The following is a 20,055-nucleotide window of genomic DNA, read 5'->3' on the forward strand; positions in this document are numbered from 1 at the left end:
TTTTATGAGACAAAACACAGGACACATTGACTATTACTTTTTAATTCAGAGAAAGAGCTATTGAAGCTGCAGCGGCTTCAATACGCCAGCCACGGGGCAGGGCTGCCTGCCCTCGCCGGGCAAGCCCCGCACCCTGCTCCCGCCGCCGTCCCGCAGGGCGCCCCTCTCCCCCATTAAAGTTTGGGCAGTTTCGACTCCCTCGCTCCGCCGCCCTCGACACAGGGAAGCGCTGAGGGAAGCGCCCCGAGGCGCGGCCGGCACAGGCCTCTAGCAAAGCACCCCGGGTGCCGCCCTCACGCCGGCCGAGCCCGGCCGCTCCCCGCCAGCACCGGCGGGCCGGGCCCACGCGGCGGCCGCGGCGGGAGGGGGGGCCGATGGCAGCAGCGGCGGCCGCGGCGGCGCAGGGCTGCGGGCGAGGGGCGGAGCGCAGAGACCCTGTGGCTGCCATGGCCGCCTCCCCCTCCCCGCAGCCTCCCTTAAATACTATGGGGCCGTAGCTGCGACGGGCGCCGCTGCCGAGCGCACCATGCGGGCTGTCATCGCCTTGGCCGCGGCGCTGGGCAGCCTGCTGCTGGGAGGCTGCCTCCTGCGCCTGGGCGGCCAGCAGCCCCTCCGCGCCAGGTAGGGCGGCCGGGCGGCCTCGCCCGCGGTCCGGAGCCGGCTGGGGAGGGCGGGAGGAGCGGGACGAGCCCCGCGGGGCGCAGCGGAGCCTGGCCGTGCCCTCGGCTCGGTCTGGGCTCGGCGCGGGTCGTGGGCAGGAGAGCGGCGCCGCTCTCGCCGGGTGATGTTCAATCACTGGTCCTGACAACTTTTCCCGTCTCGCTTGCCAGGGGCTGGCAGGAGGACGCAGGAGTAGCGGCTGTCACGCCGAAAGTGGTGCGAGCCCTCAGGTCTCCCCTGACGCCCCTTCCCCACACCGAGAACAGGTACGGGCTGGACGCCCGCTGGTGCGTCCGTGATGTCGGGTCTGCAAAAGCAGAAATTCGCCTTCGCTCCGGTTCATTCTCGCTTTTGTTTCGGTAGCTTGATCAGAGAGAGCGTTAGAGATTATTAGGGCAAATAGCACTTTGCTTTAACTATAATGAATTATTTGTCCATGGGCCCCCTTATTGACGGCTGTCACTGCCGTTGGTTTCGAGCCCAATAAAATACTGCGTAGAGCAGTTTTGTTAGCGTACCATGCAAAAAGTGCCTGCTGAATGACACGTTCCAGGTATCTTTTTATTATTCTTTCCAGGAAGGTGGAGCTGGGAAATGCTATTACTGTTTTTGTAATCTGTATTTAGTTAAAAATGCAGATTTATCATTTACAATCCATTTACAATGAAGGCAAGACATATGAAGCCTGTTTAGTTTTGGGTTGGCATTGTACTTTATGGGAGCCCATTAATTTGATCCTGTGTCTTGACCTTCTAGATCAGTGTAGATTTTTGCTTTACAGCCTGTTATTTTATACTGTGAAATTTAATGTGAAGGTACTTTGTAAAATCAGCTGTGAAACGTTGTGCCTTACATGCAGACTTCAATACTAATGACTATTGTTTTTATGCTCTTGGGTCCCCACACACTGTAGGGAAACTAAGAGTGCAGAAGATGGTGGTGTAATCCACACACGAGATCAATACTATGTAAGAAGTAGTTTTGAAAAATTTCTTGTTTCTTCTTTTACTTTATATTACTTTTGCAGTTACCATGACTATTATATGTTAATATATATTACAGTCAAAAAACACAATATAAAAATCAGAAAGAACTTAAGAATTGGGTCTTTCACAGAAACTGTGATGTCCTGGTTGTGTTGAAGACAATGGTGACAGTGCAGTTAACCTTACTGAGGCCACCATCTCACTAAATCTAGCTGTATTTGGTAGCCTGTGCTTTTCGTAAGTGAATGCAAGTGATGTTAGTTGCAGTAATGATTGCAGTGTACCCTAACAGTGCATTTCTTATATGTTTCTGATGAGATACTGCTGTGCTCTTTCCCTCAATATTTAAAACTTGCACAAGCTGTAGTTTATAGCATCTTTCAAAGTTAGAGTGAAAGAAAAGGAACAGAATTCTCCAAATGTTCCTACCTGCTGTTACGAGCTTCTAGCCTGCTTCTCTTTCCTGTTCTCATTTTTTCCCCTTTCTGCTTTTTTTCCCATCTTTCCTCCTCTTGATACTGGTTTTTTGCAGTATGTACTGTTCTGCTTTGCTTTTTTTGGTAGCCATTACTCCATTCTTCTTTCCACTCTGTTTTGGGCTGTGTCTGTGGTTTCCCTCTGGCCCATCTCCTCACGCTCTTCCCTACTAGTTTCTGAGTTGCCTCTCCTTTCATTCAGCTCTCTGTGTTATACCATGGAATTGAATTGACTGGAAATGCTGATAGAGAGCACTTCAGAGAACAGTCTATTTCCCATCTGCTCTTAGTACACTCAGCTGGAGCAATGAAAGTAGAAACAACACATACCAAAGAGGTCTGAAAATCCATGTCATTTTTTTTAACCTTTGTAATAGGGCAAGTGAGATTGTGATTTTAAATATGTATTTTTCCTTATTCTACTTGGAGGATTTTGACACCAATTTGAAGCTAGTTTTTGTCAGCTTGAAATTGTATTTCTTCATGACTAAGTGTCTGCAAAAGTGTGTCAAGTAAATAATTCATCAAAGAAAGTTTCAATATACTCAAGCTCCTGTAACTGCAGTGTCTTTGGAGAGATGTCTTGCCAGCTGAATCCGAGAGTGGATGTGCTTTCTCACCTGACTGACTGTGCTCAGTAGGCTGGCCTGACAGGGCTTTGTGGTGCATGTGTGGCTAATGAGAAAGAAGGGAGAGCTGCTGGACTGGACTGACCAGGAGCTGTTGGTTCATCCAGAGAGCAGCAGGACTGGGCAGGGAGCCATGCTGGAGGGGTTTGATCCAGGCAGCAGCTGGACTGGGCCTGGCTAAGGGCCATGCTGGAGATGCTTGATCCAGAGAGCATCTGGGCTCATTCAGGAGTTCAGAGCAATCCCTCAGTGATGGAGATGGATGGTCTGGTCAATAGGAATTAGATTCCAGTGTGCTGTGGGGTAGTGTGGTTCTCTTAAACAACCCCGATCATTTGAGTGGCATTGCTGTGTTATTGGCAGCAACCTCCTTTCCTGCATAGGAGTAAGAGGATGTACGTGGATGTTTCCAGGAAAGGAAAAAGAAAAAAAACCTAGGCACTATCCTTGACCTCTAAGTAAAAGTAATCTAGACAGTCTTCACAGTCACAAGCTAATCTTTTTTATCATTATTTCCTTTGCTGTTGGAGGCATATTTGTAACCAGACATCTCCCAAAGAATCTCTAAGGTCCTATTATTCTGTTGCCTTGCAGTATTGAAAGCTAATCTGTTCTTTTACTTTGAGTAATACTTTTAAAGGATGAAACTGAAGGATGAAAGGATGAAAAGCAGAGGATTGGATCAGACTCTCTTAGATATTTAGGCAGCTATTATGTGCAGCAGTGTTTAAATACATGGTGATCAGGCACCTAAAGTTCTCTGGGGATCTGTGTCTTAGTAAATAACCTTGATGATGTGGTTTATCTCTTAGAGGTTTGTTGCTTACCCCTTTTTCTTGTTAAGCCTTAGCTAACTGGGGCAATGTGACTGCCTCTACAGTGCGACTTGCACATCTAGTCTTGGGCTCATTTCACAGCCTACTGTGCCTCTTAGTAGAGTTTCTTACTGAAAAAAAGGCCACTGTTAGTAAGATATGTCTAGTAACCCCCAGACTTATTCATGGAACCAGTGTCATTTATACTGCAATAATATGTTCTCTGGCAGATTTCTCCTATCTGTGCCTCATACTGTCCTCTCAATTTTTAAGCTGTAACTGCGAGTACAATTTCTATTTTCTTAACTACAGCCTTCTTATATTTTCAACAGTACAACCAAAAAAAGAAGTCTTGCATTTTTCTCACCTTTAGATCCTTGATCTTCCCTCTCTCCTTTCCTCTCTCCCCAACTGTTTGTGCAGGCATAGTTGTTTGTTTAGTGGTTACATTAATGGTAGAACAGAAGACTCAGTGCTGCTAGTGCTTATCAGGGGGAAATGAAAACAGTAAGAGAAGCTAGGTAGTATTTTTTTTGTTATGAAGCCCAGGGTGTGCTAGGTTAAATTTAGGAAGAAATTCTAGCTGCTATTTTACTACCCAGGAATATGTAGCAGCTAAATCATGCCAGGTCCTGCATGAGAAGTCAAAAAAAAGGCACTATTTATGTATACTTTATATAAAAGACACAAGGCAGCAGTACCCTAAAGAACTGACCACCATAGCTCTGTTAGTCTGTGTTGCCAGGTTTAAGGCATTCACTTACTATTTCCCCAGCTTGCTTTCTGTCTTTGCAGGTCCAGGGCAAGCCCAGTGTAAAGACCACTGAGGTAATTGAACAGTGGGAGGAGGTGATTGAGAAGCTATGGGTAAACAAGTTAGTATTAATACAGTGTTCCATAGTGTTGATTTCCCCAAGTCCTCTCTCAGCAGCAGATCTGTATGCAGGCCTAGGAAATAAACAGCTATACTTAATTAACAATGCTACAGAGACCTGTACATTCTGTGTCCTGACAAAATACTGCATTCAGGCAGTCAGAAGGGGGAAAAGAGACAGGCTAATACCACAATTATGGAGTAGCCTAGTATACTGCACAAATAATTTACTATGGTTCAGATTAGTCAGCAGTGGGGGTCCACTTCAATTTTACTGGTCTCTCAATATTTTGCCCCTTCACCCCAGGTGATGCATGCAGATATATTTTAGGAGCATATTTTGAATCCATGCATCATGCATTAGTTCTGTCTAAATGAATAGGTGTTCAGTTGAAAGCTGCTGCCAGGACATATTTATGTTCTGACAGTGGTGAAAGGTTTCTGTTTACTTGGTCCAAGTGAAACTGCTCTGTCATTCTATTGTGTGCCCTTGTAACATGATTTTAGTGTAAGTACCTTATTCTTTTCACTTCACCTACCATGAGGCTCTGAAAGTTGCTTGTCATGTTACCTGTCATGCAGTTTATGGATTTTATAAATAAAAAGTATCTGATGTTATACATAGCCCTGGTGAATGTACTGGAGGGTCTTTCAAATAATTTCAAGATGCAGTTTGTGTTAAAGACCTGATTTAGCATTCCTTAGAAAAGCAATACCTCTATAGGAACTCGAACAAAGATAGTAGGGTCAATCCCTTTAACAGTTGCTGTGATTAATGTTTCAAGACAAATTCTTACTCCTGTGGTTTGATGAAGCAATTTTTATAGTCCATTTCACCAAGAATTTAAATTGTGTATTGCCTTATTAATCAAGGTGTTGTGAACTTTAAAAACATCACTATATTCTTATCATCTGATTAATTTGAAATAGTGTCAAAGACAGCACTTAAGAGTACCCTTCCTATAGAAGTATGGATTTGGGGTTTTTTAATAGTATTCAACTAACAGATGATGAGATTCAAATACAAATTAGTCCCTTCAAGGGAGAGATTAAGACAGAAGATATTCACAATCTGGATAATGCTATTCAGTGCCATTTTGGTAGAATGATAAAAATGTGTAATTTTGCATACAGAAGTTATCCTTTTTAGCTGGAGATGCTCAGCTGGAACATGTTTAGAGCTCTTATGCTGCTTCAGACAGCCAAGATCAAGAAGCTATAGAAAAGAGCAACAATTTATTATGCTGGGTGTGGCGTGAATAGCCAACGAGTGGGATTTTCCCTTACTTTCAGGGTGGATTTACTAGGGAGGTGAAATTTTTGTTGTTTTCACTGCTGCCAAACAGTTCAGTTCTGAGAAATTTTGACTATCTCATCCCACATTCTTTGTTTCTACCTGATTTTGAGGGATATCTAGAAGAGTGACCTTTTAATCTTCGTGTTACAGTGTAACTCACAGCATCAGTTTTTCCGTCTGCCTTTTTTCTTTTCTTGTCTTCCCTATCATTCCTCCGTCTTATGCCTATTCCATTTTCCTACTCTGATAACTGGGGTTGGGTTTAGTTTTGTTTTTAAAGGGTGTGCCTTTGCTTTTCCTTCCTGTACCTTTCTTCTCCCCCAGAATGCTCTCCTACTTGACATACCCCTCTGTCTGGTGATTTCCTGTACTAAGGTTCCCTGTTGTCTCAGGACTGAATGCTGCAGGAGCAGCAAAAGGACTTTCCATATAGTTTCTGTCTAAAGATGGAGTCAGTCCTTGTCTTAAACATTTTACAGTTTGAGGGTCTGCTGTCTTCCTGAGAGCAAGATATAGAATAAAAACGTGCTGATAGATAAGCACATGGTCTTAATCTACTGTGGATTTATTAAGGTACAGATGGTGTACTTCCTGAGTTTCTAGAATTACCATAGGAAGTATGTGGTCCTCAAGCTGTTCATATATGATTAAAAAAGCCCCTGTTTTTCAGATTTGGTCCAATGAGATTGGCTTTGAGAACATCTAAGCCCTAGGGAAAATACAGCTGAAATTTCTCTGTATCATCAGTTTTATGAGTTCAAACCAACAGAATGTTTCTACTTCAAGTTCTCATTTAGCTTAATAGTTCACAGAATTAGTTGAATGTAGCTGATATCTGTGTTGTGAGGCACGTTACTGATTTCATTGCAGAAGTTGTAGTGCTGCTCTAAGTAGTGAACAGACTGTCATCCACTGGGTCAGGTAAATTAGTTTAGTGGTAAATGTTGCCTTGCACAATTGTCTGAAATGAGCAGAAATTTAATCTGAGTTTGATGTCTGTGCCACTTTGCCATGAATAATGCAGTAGAAGTCTGGACTGTCTCTTGCACACCCATCTTATCTAAGTGCAAAAAGATTTCACTCATGTGAAGCAGAGGATACTCTGACAGTGAAACAGAAATTCAGAAATTTAACTTTTAATGGAATGGGTAACTGCTTTACATCTCTTGAAAATAAATTGTTTTATTTTTGTACCTTTTGCACCACATAAAGAGGGTTAAGTAAATTTTATGTACAAAAAGCCACAGAAGAAGCATTTTGGTGTTCTATCATGTGGCTGTAAAAGTGATTGTGAGGCTTTAATGACAAAACAGAATAGGGATTTATTTTGTTCTATCTTTTTTCTCGAACTTCCCCTTTTTTGAATTTTTCAGGTCTTGAAAAGGATTACCTAAAAACAATTGTGTATTAAAAAAATGAGGCAACTTGCTTGTGTTGATCTTAGGAATTTTTGAAAGGACTAAAAATCTGTGGAGTAAAGCTTGTTTTTGAGAGAATATTTATTCATTGCCCCACAGATCTCAGGACATAAATTAATAGGAAGCTGTAAGGACTTGTAATGGTTGTCTGCACTGAGTTGTGCAAGAATGTTGGTGCTCTGCTAATGCCCCTTGCAGGGAGATGATCAGACCTAGCTGCCTGCTCTGGCTTGGTCATCCACTTGGCATATTCACATATTAGACAGTCTCTTCTGGCCAGTGGTGGCTCAGAGGGGCTGGGGCCACTTCTCAAATCAGCATATCCAGCATCTTAGGTTTTAGTTATAATGAAAGGCTTATTTGCAGCAGTAACATGCACTTTGCTTTTATCGATGGTTCTTTTTTTTTCCTTTCTGTTTCTTTAAGATGCTGTTTAGACAGCTAAACTTTTGCCTGTAGCCATTTCTCTTATTTTAAGCTGCAGCTGCAGAATAATCATTTGATGTTACTAAGTTAGAGAAGCAAGAGACAGGAAGCATGAGAGGAAGTAGTGCTACCTAAATTTGTTTGAGAACTGGGAAGGGCCTACCTGGTTGTTCTGCATAGACAGAACCATTGAGAGCAAGCTGCAGTAAACCTGTGTACATACATTTTTTAGGCAGAATATTTGCTAGCACTTGCTATGGGAGGTCTGCAGAGTTCTTAGCTCTGAACTGTGTGCTCTGAGAGCCTTCTGCTATTTGTATTTCACTCCTTGAGAAAAAATGAGATAAAGAGCTGTATGCAAAGGCAGCCAAGGAGCTCTCAGTAGGCAGTGCCAGCTGTTACTATCTATTGGAGTCACTGCAGAACTGGAAGGATAGAGGCTTATGTTGTGTTGTCTTACTGTTTCCCTCAACGAGGGGCATACAGACTGGATACTTCCTCAGGGGCACTGAGTGTATACTGGGAAGAATTTATTGGTGGTGGGAAGATATGAAGATGGCTGTTCTCTCTCCTTGGCAGCCTACATCCTGTGGAAATTGCTGCTAGGGGTGACTAACTCTAGAAAATTCATGGGCAATGGAAAGGAAAAGAAAGGTGGTTCTTTCCTTCCCTGTCAGCTATGACCATGAGAGTCAGCTCAGTAGCAAAATAAACAAGCATTTATTTTTCTATCTTCTTCAGTCAGTCTGTTCATCTGAGGTGTTTAAGAAGAGAATGCTCAGGAGAGAACTTATTGACACCTGAAGGGAGGGTGCAGGGGATGGAGCCAAGTTCTCATTAGTGGTGCTCAGTGCTAGAACAGAGGCACTGCTCACCAGCTGGAACACAGGAGGGTCCCTCTGACCATCAGGCATCACTTTTTCACTGTAAGGGTGACTGAGCACTGGCACAGGCTGCTCAGGTAGGTGGTGGAGTCTCTGTGCTTGGAGATATTCAAAAGCATCTGGTACAGTCCTTGCTCCCCCTCTCTAGGTGGCCCTGCCTGAGCAGGGAGTTTGGACTAGATGAGCTCTGGAGATGCCTTCCAGCCCCAGCCACTCTGTGGCTCTGTGGCTTGAAATGGCATCTTTCCCAAGCAAGTCTCCAAAATCAGCTTGTCAGAAATCTTGTTGCTAAGGGGTCTCTATGTTGTAGCAGGTGAAGTTTTGGTCCTTGTCAGTAAAAGCAGTGATGGCTCAGAAGCACAAAGCAGGAAGGCCTTTCTCTTGTGTGAGTGTCTCTGTGCAGAGATGTTTCACTTGTTCTCTAGGAACAGCACACGGCCCCTCTGCCTTCTGTGCTTCTACTTCTGGTTTGAGCAAAAGGCTGCAATGTCCAGGGGCTCTGCATGGAGTGAATCAGTGGAAAGAAGCAAAGAGGAGGGGGAGGTGGCAGGGAAGAACATGGTGAGGGGCAGGGAGAATAATGCCAGAGAAGAAATCTTTAGGGTAAATGGCAATCTACAGAGTGGAAGGCTGTGTTAGAAGAGGGTGATTGTATGAGATTGGACATAGATACAGGATGAACTGATGTGAATGGAATCAGACCTTGGTATCTCAGTCATTTACTACATTTACTACAATCTCATTCTTCTACAAGGACTGCCCAGAGCAAGAGGACCACACAGGAGTTTGGTGAAAGTAAGACAGGAATTAAAGATACTATCTGACACTTCCCCTGGTTCCTTTTACAAATATTTGTTCTTTCTGTGTAAATAAAGAATAAACAAGGCAGGAAGTATTATACTTGAATCAGTAAGTTAAGGTCAAAGTACAAAGGCCCACTTCACCTGTGAATGAACTTTCCTGTATATATTATATTCACTCCAAATATTGCATTTCATCAGCAATTTTAGGAAACCACATCTGCTGAATATTTTACTAGTGAATATTTTAAATATCTTCAAAACTTAATGTTCAGGAAGCTTTCAATTTCATTTTTTTAAAATTACATTTGCTGATTGCAGTGTAAAGTGGAAAATATAATTCAGACTATGAAACAGAGTTATTTTAAACAACCAAATATTTTATATTGCCTAGCAGAAAACTCTCTTTTAATAACAAGAACTTCACAATAGAAGTCCATAAGGTTTCTTTAGTAATGTTTTCAGCTAAAGCAATGGTTATTAATCCTATTGGCATAATAAAGTAAATGTGACAACATTGGTAGAATATGTTCTCTCTTCTAAAGTTTATTGCCTTTTCTCCTCCTGCTCCCTTTTAACAGAACAACTCATAATAAAAATGGAATTTACCAGTTTGAACAGGCTTCAAAATGTAAGGCAATTCAGGACAACATTTTGTCATCATCTATCAAGAAGAAAAGGTAGGTGTTTGCTGTCCTTTCTGCTTTGTTTGTTTTAAATAGAAGGGTAAAAGATTGTCCTTTTTTACATAATTCTTGTTTATTAAAGGGGAGCTATGCAACAGAAAACTGAATTTGTTCAACCAATGTTTGCTGCTTTTTTTTCTTTTACATGGATAAGATTTATTTGAGGTGGGATTTTAACTTTTTTTATTTTCACAATACAAGATTTCTTCTTGGCAGTTAGCAACAAGTTATTCACAAAAATACTGAGTAGAAGTGAGGGGTATAATTTCATTTTTGAGAGTCTTTTCCCTGACTGGTGAGCACTCCTCCTTTTATGAGCAACTTCAGTTGCTCATTCTGCTCAGCATTGCTAACTAGAGGAAGTATGGAAATGTACTAGTATAAAGACCTGCTGGTTAGTCACATGACTGCATTATGATTGCAAGTCCACAGGAAACAAACAGTCCAATTTTAGACACATTGGGGAAAAAAACCACCCCAAATTAATTTTGGGTTTCAACTTGTTGCTCTGTATTTTTCTGGCATGGAGAAAAATCCAACTTTGATATCAGTCCTACTCAGATTCCTTGTCACTTTCCAAAGTGAAAAGCTGAGAAGCAGACAGTGATTTTGACATGTAACATCTTTTCCTATATCAATGCACCAATAAACAAAGGGCTGCACCAACAAATAAAACATTGAAGGTAAGAAAGGCTTCCCATTAGGACTGAGTTGCAGCTTAAAATGGATGGTGCCATGCTGTCTTTAAAAGTGGGAGCTTCCCTCCCTGCTCCCCTCCATTTGGGAAGAGAAATAGAATGAGAAACAAAAGGTGAACTAAAAACAATTATATGCCTTTCCCTATTCAAAGTACTGGAGAATTCAAGTTTTTACTTAATGCCAAAACAACATTAAATGGCGATTTGAAAACATACTCTGTCTTTTCTGCCCCCTCCTCACTTTTTTATTGCATTTCAAAACCTTTCACATCTCTTTAAATCATCGTATTTCCAGCATTTTGTCTTTGCTCTTATTATTACTTCTTTATTTATTTATTCATTCTTTTTCCCCCCTTCTTTACAATCTCTTCTCCCATCATTATTCTACTTTTTTCAGCAACATATCATTGAAGTTTTTATTCTTTTGAAGGGTGCTAGACCACTATGTTACTGATGCACTGATAGTGAGAGCTGGAACACAGACTGGCAGAGGTAAAATAATGCAGTTGACTGAAAACTTGAGAGATTAACACCAAGGGGAGGAAAAGCAGTCACTGTATTGCTTTCAAAATCCACTTGCAGTGATATAAATGCAGTTGTTTATCCCACACATTGCAAAGTTTTGCAGTCTTTGGAGATGAGCTCTTCAAATGTTCATTGAGGACATTTTGGAGCTGAGATTACGGGAGAAACTCTACAAAGTACAAGACTTTTATTCCATGGTTAAAGAGAAAGGGGTTGTACCATTTAATGAGGCAGAAGGTGAACTGGGTAGGTAGGAAGAGAAACAGATGCTTGGGAAAGAAAAGGAGCAAGGGATTGCCTTTTGCCATGAATATTGCAGCCATTGACCTTCACTGAGAGGGGCTGCCGGGGTTTTGTTGCTTTTTCAAGCTGTGACACATGGGCGTGGTATATAAATGCTTTATATTACAGTTCTAGCCTTGGAGGGACATTCTGGAAACTCCTGCCTCTTAAACTGGAAGAAAGAGAAAGAAAAAATTACTAATTTAAAGCTTGTCAAATGATTTAATAGTAAGAAATGCTATGTAAGTGGGAAGTTGTTGTTATTATTATAGCAAGTATATGCTGGTGGTGACAAAGAGCCTGAAGTGCTGAGTTTTGCTAGCAGTTTTCCATTTTTATTCTAGAGCAGCCCCTGTGTAAAATCTCCTGAGGGCTTATAAAACCGATATTTTTTTTTTGGTAATGTTAAAACGTCCAGAGGCAAAACAGAGCTTCCCCTTATTTTGCATTTCATGCCACAGTTTTTCTTTTTTATTTGTTTGTTTCTTGAACACAAACTGCCAAGTAGAAATGTGTCCTTTTTTTTTGCTCCTGCTGCTCAATCTTCTTTCCAATTCAAATACCTTTTTTGCAAGGTAGTATTTAGCTTTAGTAAATAACCAATGAGACTGCATCTGTCTGTTCTGACGTTTTACCTGTTGTCTCCATGCTGTCTCTACAATTTGTCCTTGCTGTTTTCCTTTAGATATCTTCCAAAAATTAGAAGATACTAATACTTTGTCAGTGCTTTGAATGTGCATAGTAATTCCACCTTAGCCACTGCAGTTAACATAGAAGGTCACTTCTTACCTGACAAATACTCTGGGGGGGGGGGGAAAAGTCTTCCAGGTGTTATTTGTCAGTCAGGCTCATATAGTATAAGAGAATTTTCTAGGACAGCAAATTATTATAATGGTTGTGGTGCAGGTGGCAGACAAAAACAGGACAAAAAGACACCATGTTTCATTCATTCACTCTTCTCAGCACTGTAATCATTGTGTTATCCAAGTATTCTTATGACTCAATTTACCTGAGCCTTTCTTTTTTATCTTAATAATAAAACCGTTTTAGCATCAGTGAGTATGTGCTGGAGGCTCCTAGGTGCCAGTGGAAATCTATGTAATGTGCCAGCTCTTTGAAATGGAAGAGTGGAGAAGATGACTGTCTGGGTTACAGCAGAGTCATGAAATGATTCCCTGATAGCCTGAACTGATTTGTTTGGAGAAGTGAGTCCCCAAGCCTCCTTTAAAGCAGGAAATGCTAAAATTAGCTTCCTGGGAAGAATACAAAGTTTTCTGGGCTATAAACCCAGCTGCAGCAAATCCCAGAGTCTTTAAAAATTATTTCTAGGAATGATGTCTGTAGTAGAGTTCATTTGATAGAAACCTTTTACTGGTGTGAGCAGATGCCTTGCAGAACTGCCACAGTTGGGAGCTGCTGTCCCCCAGGACAGCGTGCTGGGATGTCTGTGCTGTCTGTGGCGCTGTGCCTGCTGGTAAAGACAAGTTCTGACAGACCAGAGTGTCCTTGTAAGTCACAGGAGGAGCTAAACTAAATGCATAGGGCGAGCAGAGTTGGTGTTCTGACTTGTAAAGACCTGGAAATGGAGCTTTTCTGTGTGAGCTGGTGAGCTTGGATAGCTCTGAGCAAGAGCAATTCCGTCCAGTAGAGACAGCTGTGGAAAGGCTGCAGTGTTCTTGCTTTGTAATTGGTGCTTTACCCAAAGTGCATTTTCTGTTACAAGTATGAGAGGACCCTTACAGTTTCTGACAGAGAGGGCCTATGTTTCCTATGAGATCTTGGAACTGGCATTATGGATTATGCTTTCATTCTTCTCCCTACCAAATGTTTCCCTGTAACTGACTAAAAAATTGTCAGTCAATGCAGTTTCTTTCTGAATAGATGGTAATTTCTCATTTCGTTTCTGACTCTTATCTTCATCTTATCAATGTCTTTAGGCTAGAATTTGCTTTTGCTATATTTTTTTTTCTTCTGGATAACTATAGTGTAAGTAACCCTTTGTGGTCTGTTGTCCTATTAATGTCTGAAATTTTTTTGCAAGTCCAAGCATCTAAGAGTGATTTCTTGTTTATATTAAGAAATGAAACCAGATGAGCTACTCAACATCAGAATTGGCTATTTTGGTTTTGTGCTTTTATCTCACGTTCACCCAACAAACCCTCCCTGCCCTGCACTCCTACTGACCCTTGTCTGCCCACATAGTGACTCAATTTAGGGATCAGCTTCAGCAGGAAGGTAGTTCCATTTTCTGTGGCTGCAGTTCCAAGGCTGGTAACATAACAGCAGGCAGCTGCCAAAATAGGAGGGCCTTGATCCCTGTTTGTCCATTTCCATCACTCTTTGCTTATTCTTGCTGTGGACTTAGACAGAATCTTTCTTGTCTGGTTTAACACAACAAGAAGAAAATGTATGTGCATATAATAATCCTTCTGGATTATTTTTTTGCCCTGGTAGTAAAAGTGGCCTATGAAAGCATTTAACAAGTGCAAAACCTGGCAAACGAAAAACAGGAGTGGAGTCAGGTAAGTACCCATAGTGACACAAGGCAGTTGGACTGGAAGGAGGAGGAATGTGCTGGACCAGGTCAGATCAGCTACAGCTGCAATGAAAATAGTTTTTTCCTGCTTCTGCTGATTGAATTCTCTTGGGTTGTGAAGGGCTCAGTAGAATCAGTTTAGTTATAATCTCTAGTTCCGTTATGAGTTTGCTAAGTGTGGAGGATGAAATTTGTACATGTTGTCACAGATGCCAACTTGAGCCAGAGACCAGTTTTAATGCAAATTCCTCTTAAAATTATAATTTATTTTTCTGTGTGGAAATTGGGCATGATTTTACTTGGGGTAGGATCAGTGAGTTACCTTTAGCAATTGCAGTACTTTTATGAAGCAAACAATCTGTTTATTTCAAATGTGGAACAGAGAGAAGGAAGCTTTCAGATAATTGACCTCTACTGCTGCAACCACCAGACATTTTTTTTATGTTGCTTTTTATCAATTCTCATGCTCCACTTAAAAACAAGTCAAGTTGCCATCCCAACTCTTGTAAAACTGTTCAAAATAGACACTTCCAAGTGACAGCTTGAATAAACTCATGAACGTTTGGATCAACACTAAGCTATTTTTGTTAAAATAATACAAGTTAGATCTTGTATGGAGACTTGGGTCCTATAGAATTTTAATCATGACATCCATACCTTCTTTTCTTCCTATTCCTCCAGTTATCTTAAGTCAGTTATTGTTTTTAAAAACCTGTATTATAATCCAGGCACAAATGGGAGAAACAGTAACATAGAACATGAAAGCCAAAAATGTCTTAATTCTTTTGACTTGCATATTACAAAGTATTTAGCTTGTGAACAAATTTAAATCTCTTGAATGGATTTTCAAGAGCAGAGAGCTTTTTGGTTATATGTAGCAATGTAACCAAAGTTCTGTATCATGTAAAATAGCAGATAGTTTTATTTTACAGACAGTTTAAAGGAAAAATTACATCTGTAAATATTGGTCTAATGCCTTTAGATGATTGAGCTTTGGAGATTCTATTAAGTAAATGAAAGAACAGGCATAAGAAATGTTATGTTTTATCTTGGCCAGGAAGAGCCACTTTTCAAAACACTTTATGGTTTAAACCACTAAGTACAAGAGAATTATTTATATTATTTTGGAGTTTTGCACTTGAGATGATTTCTAAGAGTTTCAAAATATTTATGGTTAGTTATGTGAGTTTGAAACAAATGTACTTTTGAAACTTTCTGAAGTTCATTAGGACACCAGTACTAAGAAGAGATGTTTAATAGGTCATGCTAGTTAAATGAGGATAGTGCTGTTACAAATTACAAAAATAAAATAGGTCATGGAGTTCTAAAAGCAATCTATTATATATGCACCATGCACATTATTATTAATAAATGCACCATTTGAATGTTTTTAGAGACTGTTTCTAAATATATATACATATGTATTCTAGTGTTTGATGTTGTTTCCTTTTTTAGATACTCAGAAGATTATTATCTTCACATAGTCACAAAACTGCAGAACTGCACCTGGGTAAGGAAACCAGAAGAATCTACAAAATTCAGGTAATTTTCATTGTCTCATTAAGAAAAACTGTTTACCCTAGATTTTTCTAACACGCTGTAAATTTAAATATTCCCTTTTAAACAGATAATTTTGTATTGCTTGTAGTAATTTCTATCAACTTTTTGATGCTGGGGCTCTTCTTGTTTGGTGGAATTTATCTGTTCAAACTGAGTAGAATTAAAGAACTACATAAGTAATTTCATTTATATTCACAATAATGAGTGGTAAACTAACTTAAGTAGAATGAATTGAAATATTTCTGACATAAAGCCTACAGTGTTAAAGTACTGAGGATGTTATTTTGTCCATTTGAACTAGCACTCTGATAAAAGGCTATAATGAAGCAGTGTGTTCCTCACTCCAAGACTATTGCCTCTATTGCAGAAGTGCCCAAGTGCTCATTAGGTTTGTCACTGCATGCCATGGCCCCTGAGCATGACAGCACGTGATTCCATCTGTCCTTCTTTGGGATGGCACAGAAGGACATGCTCAGTAGGGATGGTGGGCTCTGAAAAGACTAAACTCTCATTTGGAAATCATGCTGGTTTAAAAGAACAGCTTCACTGTGCCATCCCTGTTTTCTCCAGGGAAAAAAGCTGTCTTGATTTACATTTTTACATAGATCATAATTAAAGATTCCGTCATGATTGTTAAAAACAAATAAATGGACTTATCTTCCAACTCTTTGGAGTTAACTGGCATTGAGAGCTTAATATCCACATGTTCATCATGATCCCTTTGGAAGAAGCAGTTTTGGGGTGGTGGGGGACAGGGTGAAGGGTTTTGTGCACCATAAATTGCTGTGTTTGTGTATCACAGCTGACTAATGGTGTTTCCCAAAGCTGAGATAGGAGTATACACAGAGTTAGAGAAACTGTATTGACTCAGGCAGGCCTCAGCTGTGCACAGAGCTATCAGCATGACAAGGAGCTGTAAAGCAGCCCATTCCATCTCAGAACAGGCAAGTGTCTTGCACAGAGTTGATGGGAGATGAAGCTGCTCTCACCTGCTCTTCACCCTGCTACATTTGAACTTTTTGTTTTCCAATCTATTTTTTTTTAAACTTCTCTTCCCTCCAAATGGACCAGCCACCACATACCAGCTATTTGCTACTGCTTCTGCTGTACTGGGTGTTTGAATCAGTGGCACTGTAGCCACTCCTTTGTCCAGCCTGACTTCTTCATTTATTGCTTATACAATCTCCCCTCCACTGGGCCACCTTCTGCATCTTCTAGGCCTATGGCAAACAAGCATCCAAAACATCATATAAGACTGGATTTTAAATACAGGATGCTTGCTGTCCCTCATGCTGTCTTTGGTTTCCAGCAAGGAGTATGGGTCATAAATAGTCAAGGTAGGTTATACAACCAATGATCAAACTGGAAAAATTCAAAAGAAAAAACTGTTGGATGCACTAAGCCACCAAAAAGTGTGGACTCTATGTACATTGAGGTGATCTTACTAACTTTAATTTAGCTCATATACCAAGCAGAAAACCATCTTTTAAAATCCATGGTTCAGCACAGGCTGGACAAACTTGTTACTGAATCAACATTCAAGGGCTGTGCTGTTATGGTTTTCTTGGTTTTTAACATCCAAACTAGCTGGAGTATTAGCTAGTTCATATGTACATAACCCATGCTGCAATTCTAATGACTGTACTATGTATTCTGTTTCTGACATTTCATCTGATTTGATGACATCAAAGATTTCCATGACTAAGGACTGGTGCTTTGGTGTATAATAATTCATGGCATCATGAATTATTATTTTACAAAAGATGGGTGCTTTTGCATAAGTCTTTTCTTTTTTTTCATTCTCAGTCTTCTCTATTGTTTTTTGGAAATAGTATATTAAAATTTTACAGTTGTCCTTAACACATGACCATGCTGGAGATTTTCAAGGCTCTTAGCAGGTGTTCAATGGAGTCTTTAAAATAAAAAGATGTTAAAAAGAAAACCAAATTTTATTTAAAATTTGCTGGCTAAATCTCCATGCTTACAGAACTTCCAGGCTTATTTATCAGACTTAAGCCTCCAACTAACTTTGAAGGGCACTTCAGCTGAAAAATGATGCATTAATGGAACCATGGGGGTGAAAAAGTTCTAGAGTTGTAGTGAAATAAATGAATTAATATTCACTGGGCAGTAGATCTCTTTCTTTTTTTGACTTATCCTTGTGTCAGTAATAGCTGTGTAGTACAAATATTTTGCAGTCTGAAAATCTCATTAAGTAGTAGATAAACGCACCCATTTGCAGAAGAGGAAATTAATCTCTGAGGGGCTGTGCAGCAGAAATTGGGTACTACAGCCAGCCACCTTCAGCAGGAGAAACTTGAAGCTGTGTCACATTATTCACCTGGCAGTGCCACCAGAAGTCTGCCTGCTCACAAGACTGCAGAGAAGCTGCTTAACTTCTTTTCCTGTTTGTCCATCTGTTAAATGCAGTGAACGCTTAGATGCTTCTCAGGCGCGGTGTCAATTTTTTGACATCTCTCTATTTTCCTGAAGTTCTGAAGAGCGGGCATGCATATTTATAAGGGATTTAATGTCTTATGCTTCAGGGCATACACTAACCTCTAATTAATAAGGTTCAAGAGCAGCTTCTCCTGGGTAGTTAGTTTTTCAGAGAAGCTTTCCTGTGTTTTCCTTTGCAGCTTTTACTGCTGGCTTCCACTGTGCTGCTAGTGGAGTGAAGGAATCTGTGATCTAAGCCAGTAACTCCTGTGTTCCTAGAAGACAGCACTGTGTGCCAAGGAGTACACATCCATTCACATTGTAAGCTGCTCTCCCAGCAGATCCAGGCCAAATAAAAGAATATAAATTAGAAGTGCAGTTGAGGAAAGAAATGCTTGTCTTTTTATTTGGCAGAAGGGTTACAGCTGACGGCCATGTCTAACATAAACTACAGGTTTTTTGCCAATTCACTGTTGGAGAGCAGAGTCCAGGCTGACCCTCTACTACCTGGCTCAGCTTTGGTGTCCATTGTTGTCAGAGGGCTGCCCTTTCCCAAATGGCTCCCTCTGAAGCTGCTCTGCTGTGCTGGCTCACGTGCTCTTGGCTAGGCTGCTCTCTGGCAGCGCTCACTGGTTCTTGATGGCTACGTGATGTTTACACATGCATTTCTCAAAATCAAGAAGAATAAGGAAGCAAGTACAAGCCATGATGTTCTCTTTAATACCTCCCATATTTACAGTCACTCTTTTGTGGTTGATTTTTTTCCAGACTCTGTCAGGGAACCAGTCTTCTGGCATTTCACTTATTATAGTGTCAATAGTGATGACATCAGCATTGTCAGACATAGGCTGCCCTCAGAGGAGCAAATGCAAGCACTTGGTTCATTGCTCTTGAAATCTAGTTCAGATTTATTGTGCCCCACAGTAGTATTTGTCAGTCATTGTTAAAAGAGTGGTGCAAGTAGCATCCTACTAACTGATTTTTGGAGTCTTCTCCAACATTTATTTCTAGGGACATATAGAAAACTATTCTTTTTTTCTGACTTTTCCTTTATAAAATTAATCTTCTCTTGACCTTTTAAAAATTTATTTTGTTCTTTATGGCTCTTCAGTCATCTAGCATCTCCTCATTATGCCTTTTTTTACAAGCCCACCTGAATTCTTCCTCCCTTTTCAGATAATCAGCTCTAACTTGTTTTAGACAGAAGAAGTGCTAGGATTTCTTGTCTGTAAGGGAGAAACTTGGTAGAAACTTGGAAAAGTGGGGAAAATAATCTCACAGCTGCCTGGAAAGGTTATCCTTAAAGGTCTAGGGAAAAAAAAGCTGTGCTGGGTAGCTTTCTCTGCAAAGGATCTTCTAGCTACAGTCAGCAGAGTCTCAAGTTCCCTAGGTAACCTGAATATTAATTATTATATCAGTATTCTTCAAAGGTTTTCCGCTTTAAAGAAATACTTCATTACTGCAACACATTACGGAGCCCAGCTAAGTGCAAGCTGTAATTGTTTTTTACACCTCCACATCTGTCTGCTTTACAGACTTACAAGCTTCATTTACTCTCATTTGGGGCATACACCAATGGTATCCAATAATCTGCAGGTTTCAAAATAGTTGTGACTCCAGCTTTTGCAGAAAGCTACAAAATATTTAAAACAGGCTTCAGAATGAGGGGAGAAAGGCTGAGCACATGCTGTGTTTCAGAGAAGCCTCTGAGCATTGTATTTCTGGGCTGTCTGAGCTTGAAGCCTATCAAACAGTGCAGTAGCACTTCAGGAGTGACATCACACTGAAAGTGTGAGCTGTGCCTACTGGGCCCTCTCCCCATGCAAAGATCATTCCAGACAAACCTTATTTGCATCTCATAATGAAGAGAGAAGGATATTCCCAGGTGTAAAACACAGCTTTAAAATTCCTGATGTTACATTGCAGTCTAGCTGGCAGAATGCTGCCCCCAACCAAAATATTTTAATTTTTTTTCATTTTTAAAGTAACATTACTACTTTAAAAAAAAACATGTCTTCTTGAAAAGAAGAGATAAAAGATCCACCATTTTCCATGTCCTGTTAT

At 40.6% G+C, this 20,055-nt stretch overlaps 1 protein-coding gene across 2 annotated transcripts in view; it reads left to right on the top strand.

Moving 5' to 3' along the window:
• Positions 1-369: 369 nt before the first annotated feature.
• ST8SIA6 (ST8 alpha-N-acetyl-neuraminide alpha-2,8-sialyltransferase 6) overlaps positions 370-20,055 on the top strand; it is a 38,417-nt gene continuing 18,731 nt past the window's right edge. Inside the window, exons 1-4 of one of the 2 annotated variants that reach the window (XM_064704196.1) lie at positions 370-621; positions 831-926; positions 9,847-9,945; positions 15,448-15,534. In XM_064704196.1, coding sequence (XP_064560266.1) covers positions 527-621; positions 831-926; positions 9,847-9,945; positions 15,448-15,534 — 377 coding nt within the window. In that variant the 5' untranslated portion in view covers positions 370-526. The remainder of the gene's footprint in view (positions 622-830; positions 927-9,846; positions 9,946-15,447; positions 15,535-20,055) is intronic. The other variant, XM_064704195.1, reaches the window with a different exon arrangement.

The sequence above is a fragment of the Zonotrichia leucophrys genome, chromosome 2 (genome assembly GCF_028769735.1).
Source record: "Zonotrichia leucophrys gambelii isolate GWCS_2022_RI chromosome 2, RI_Zleu_2.0, whole genome shotgun sequence".
In the NCBI taxonomy this organism is placed as follows: domain Eukaryota; kingdom Metazoa; phylum Chordata; class Aves; order Passeriformes; family Passerellidae; genus Zonotrichia; species Zonotrichia leucophrys.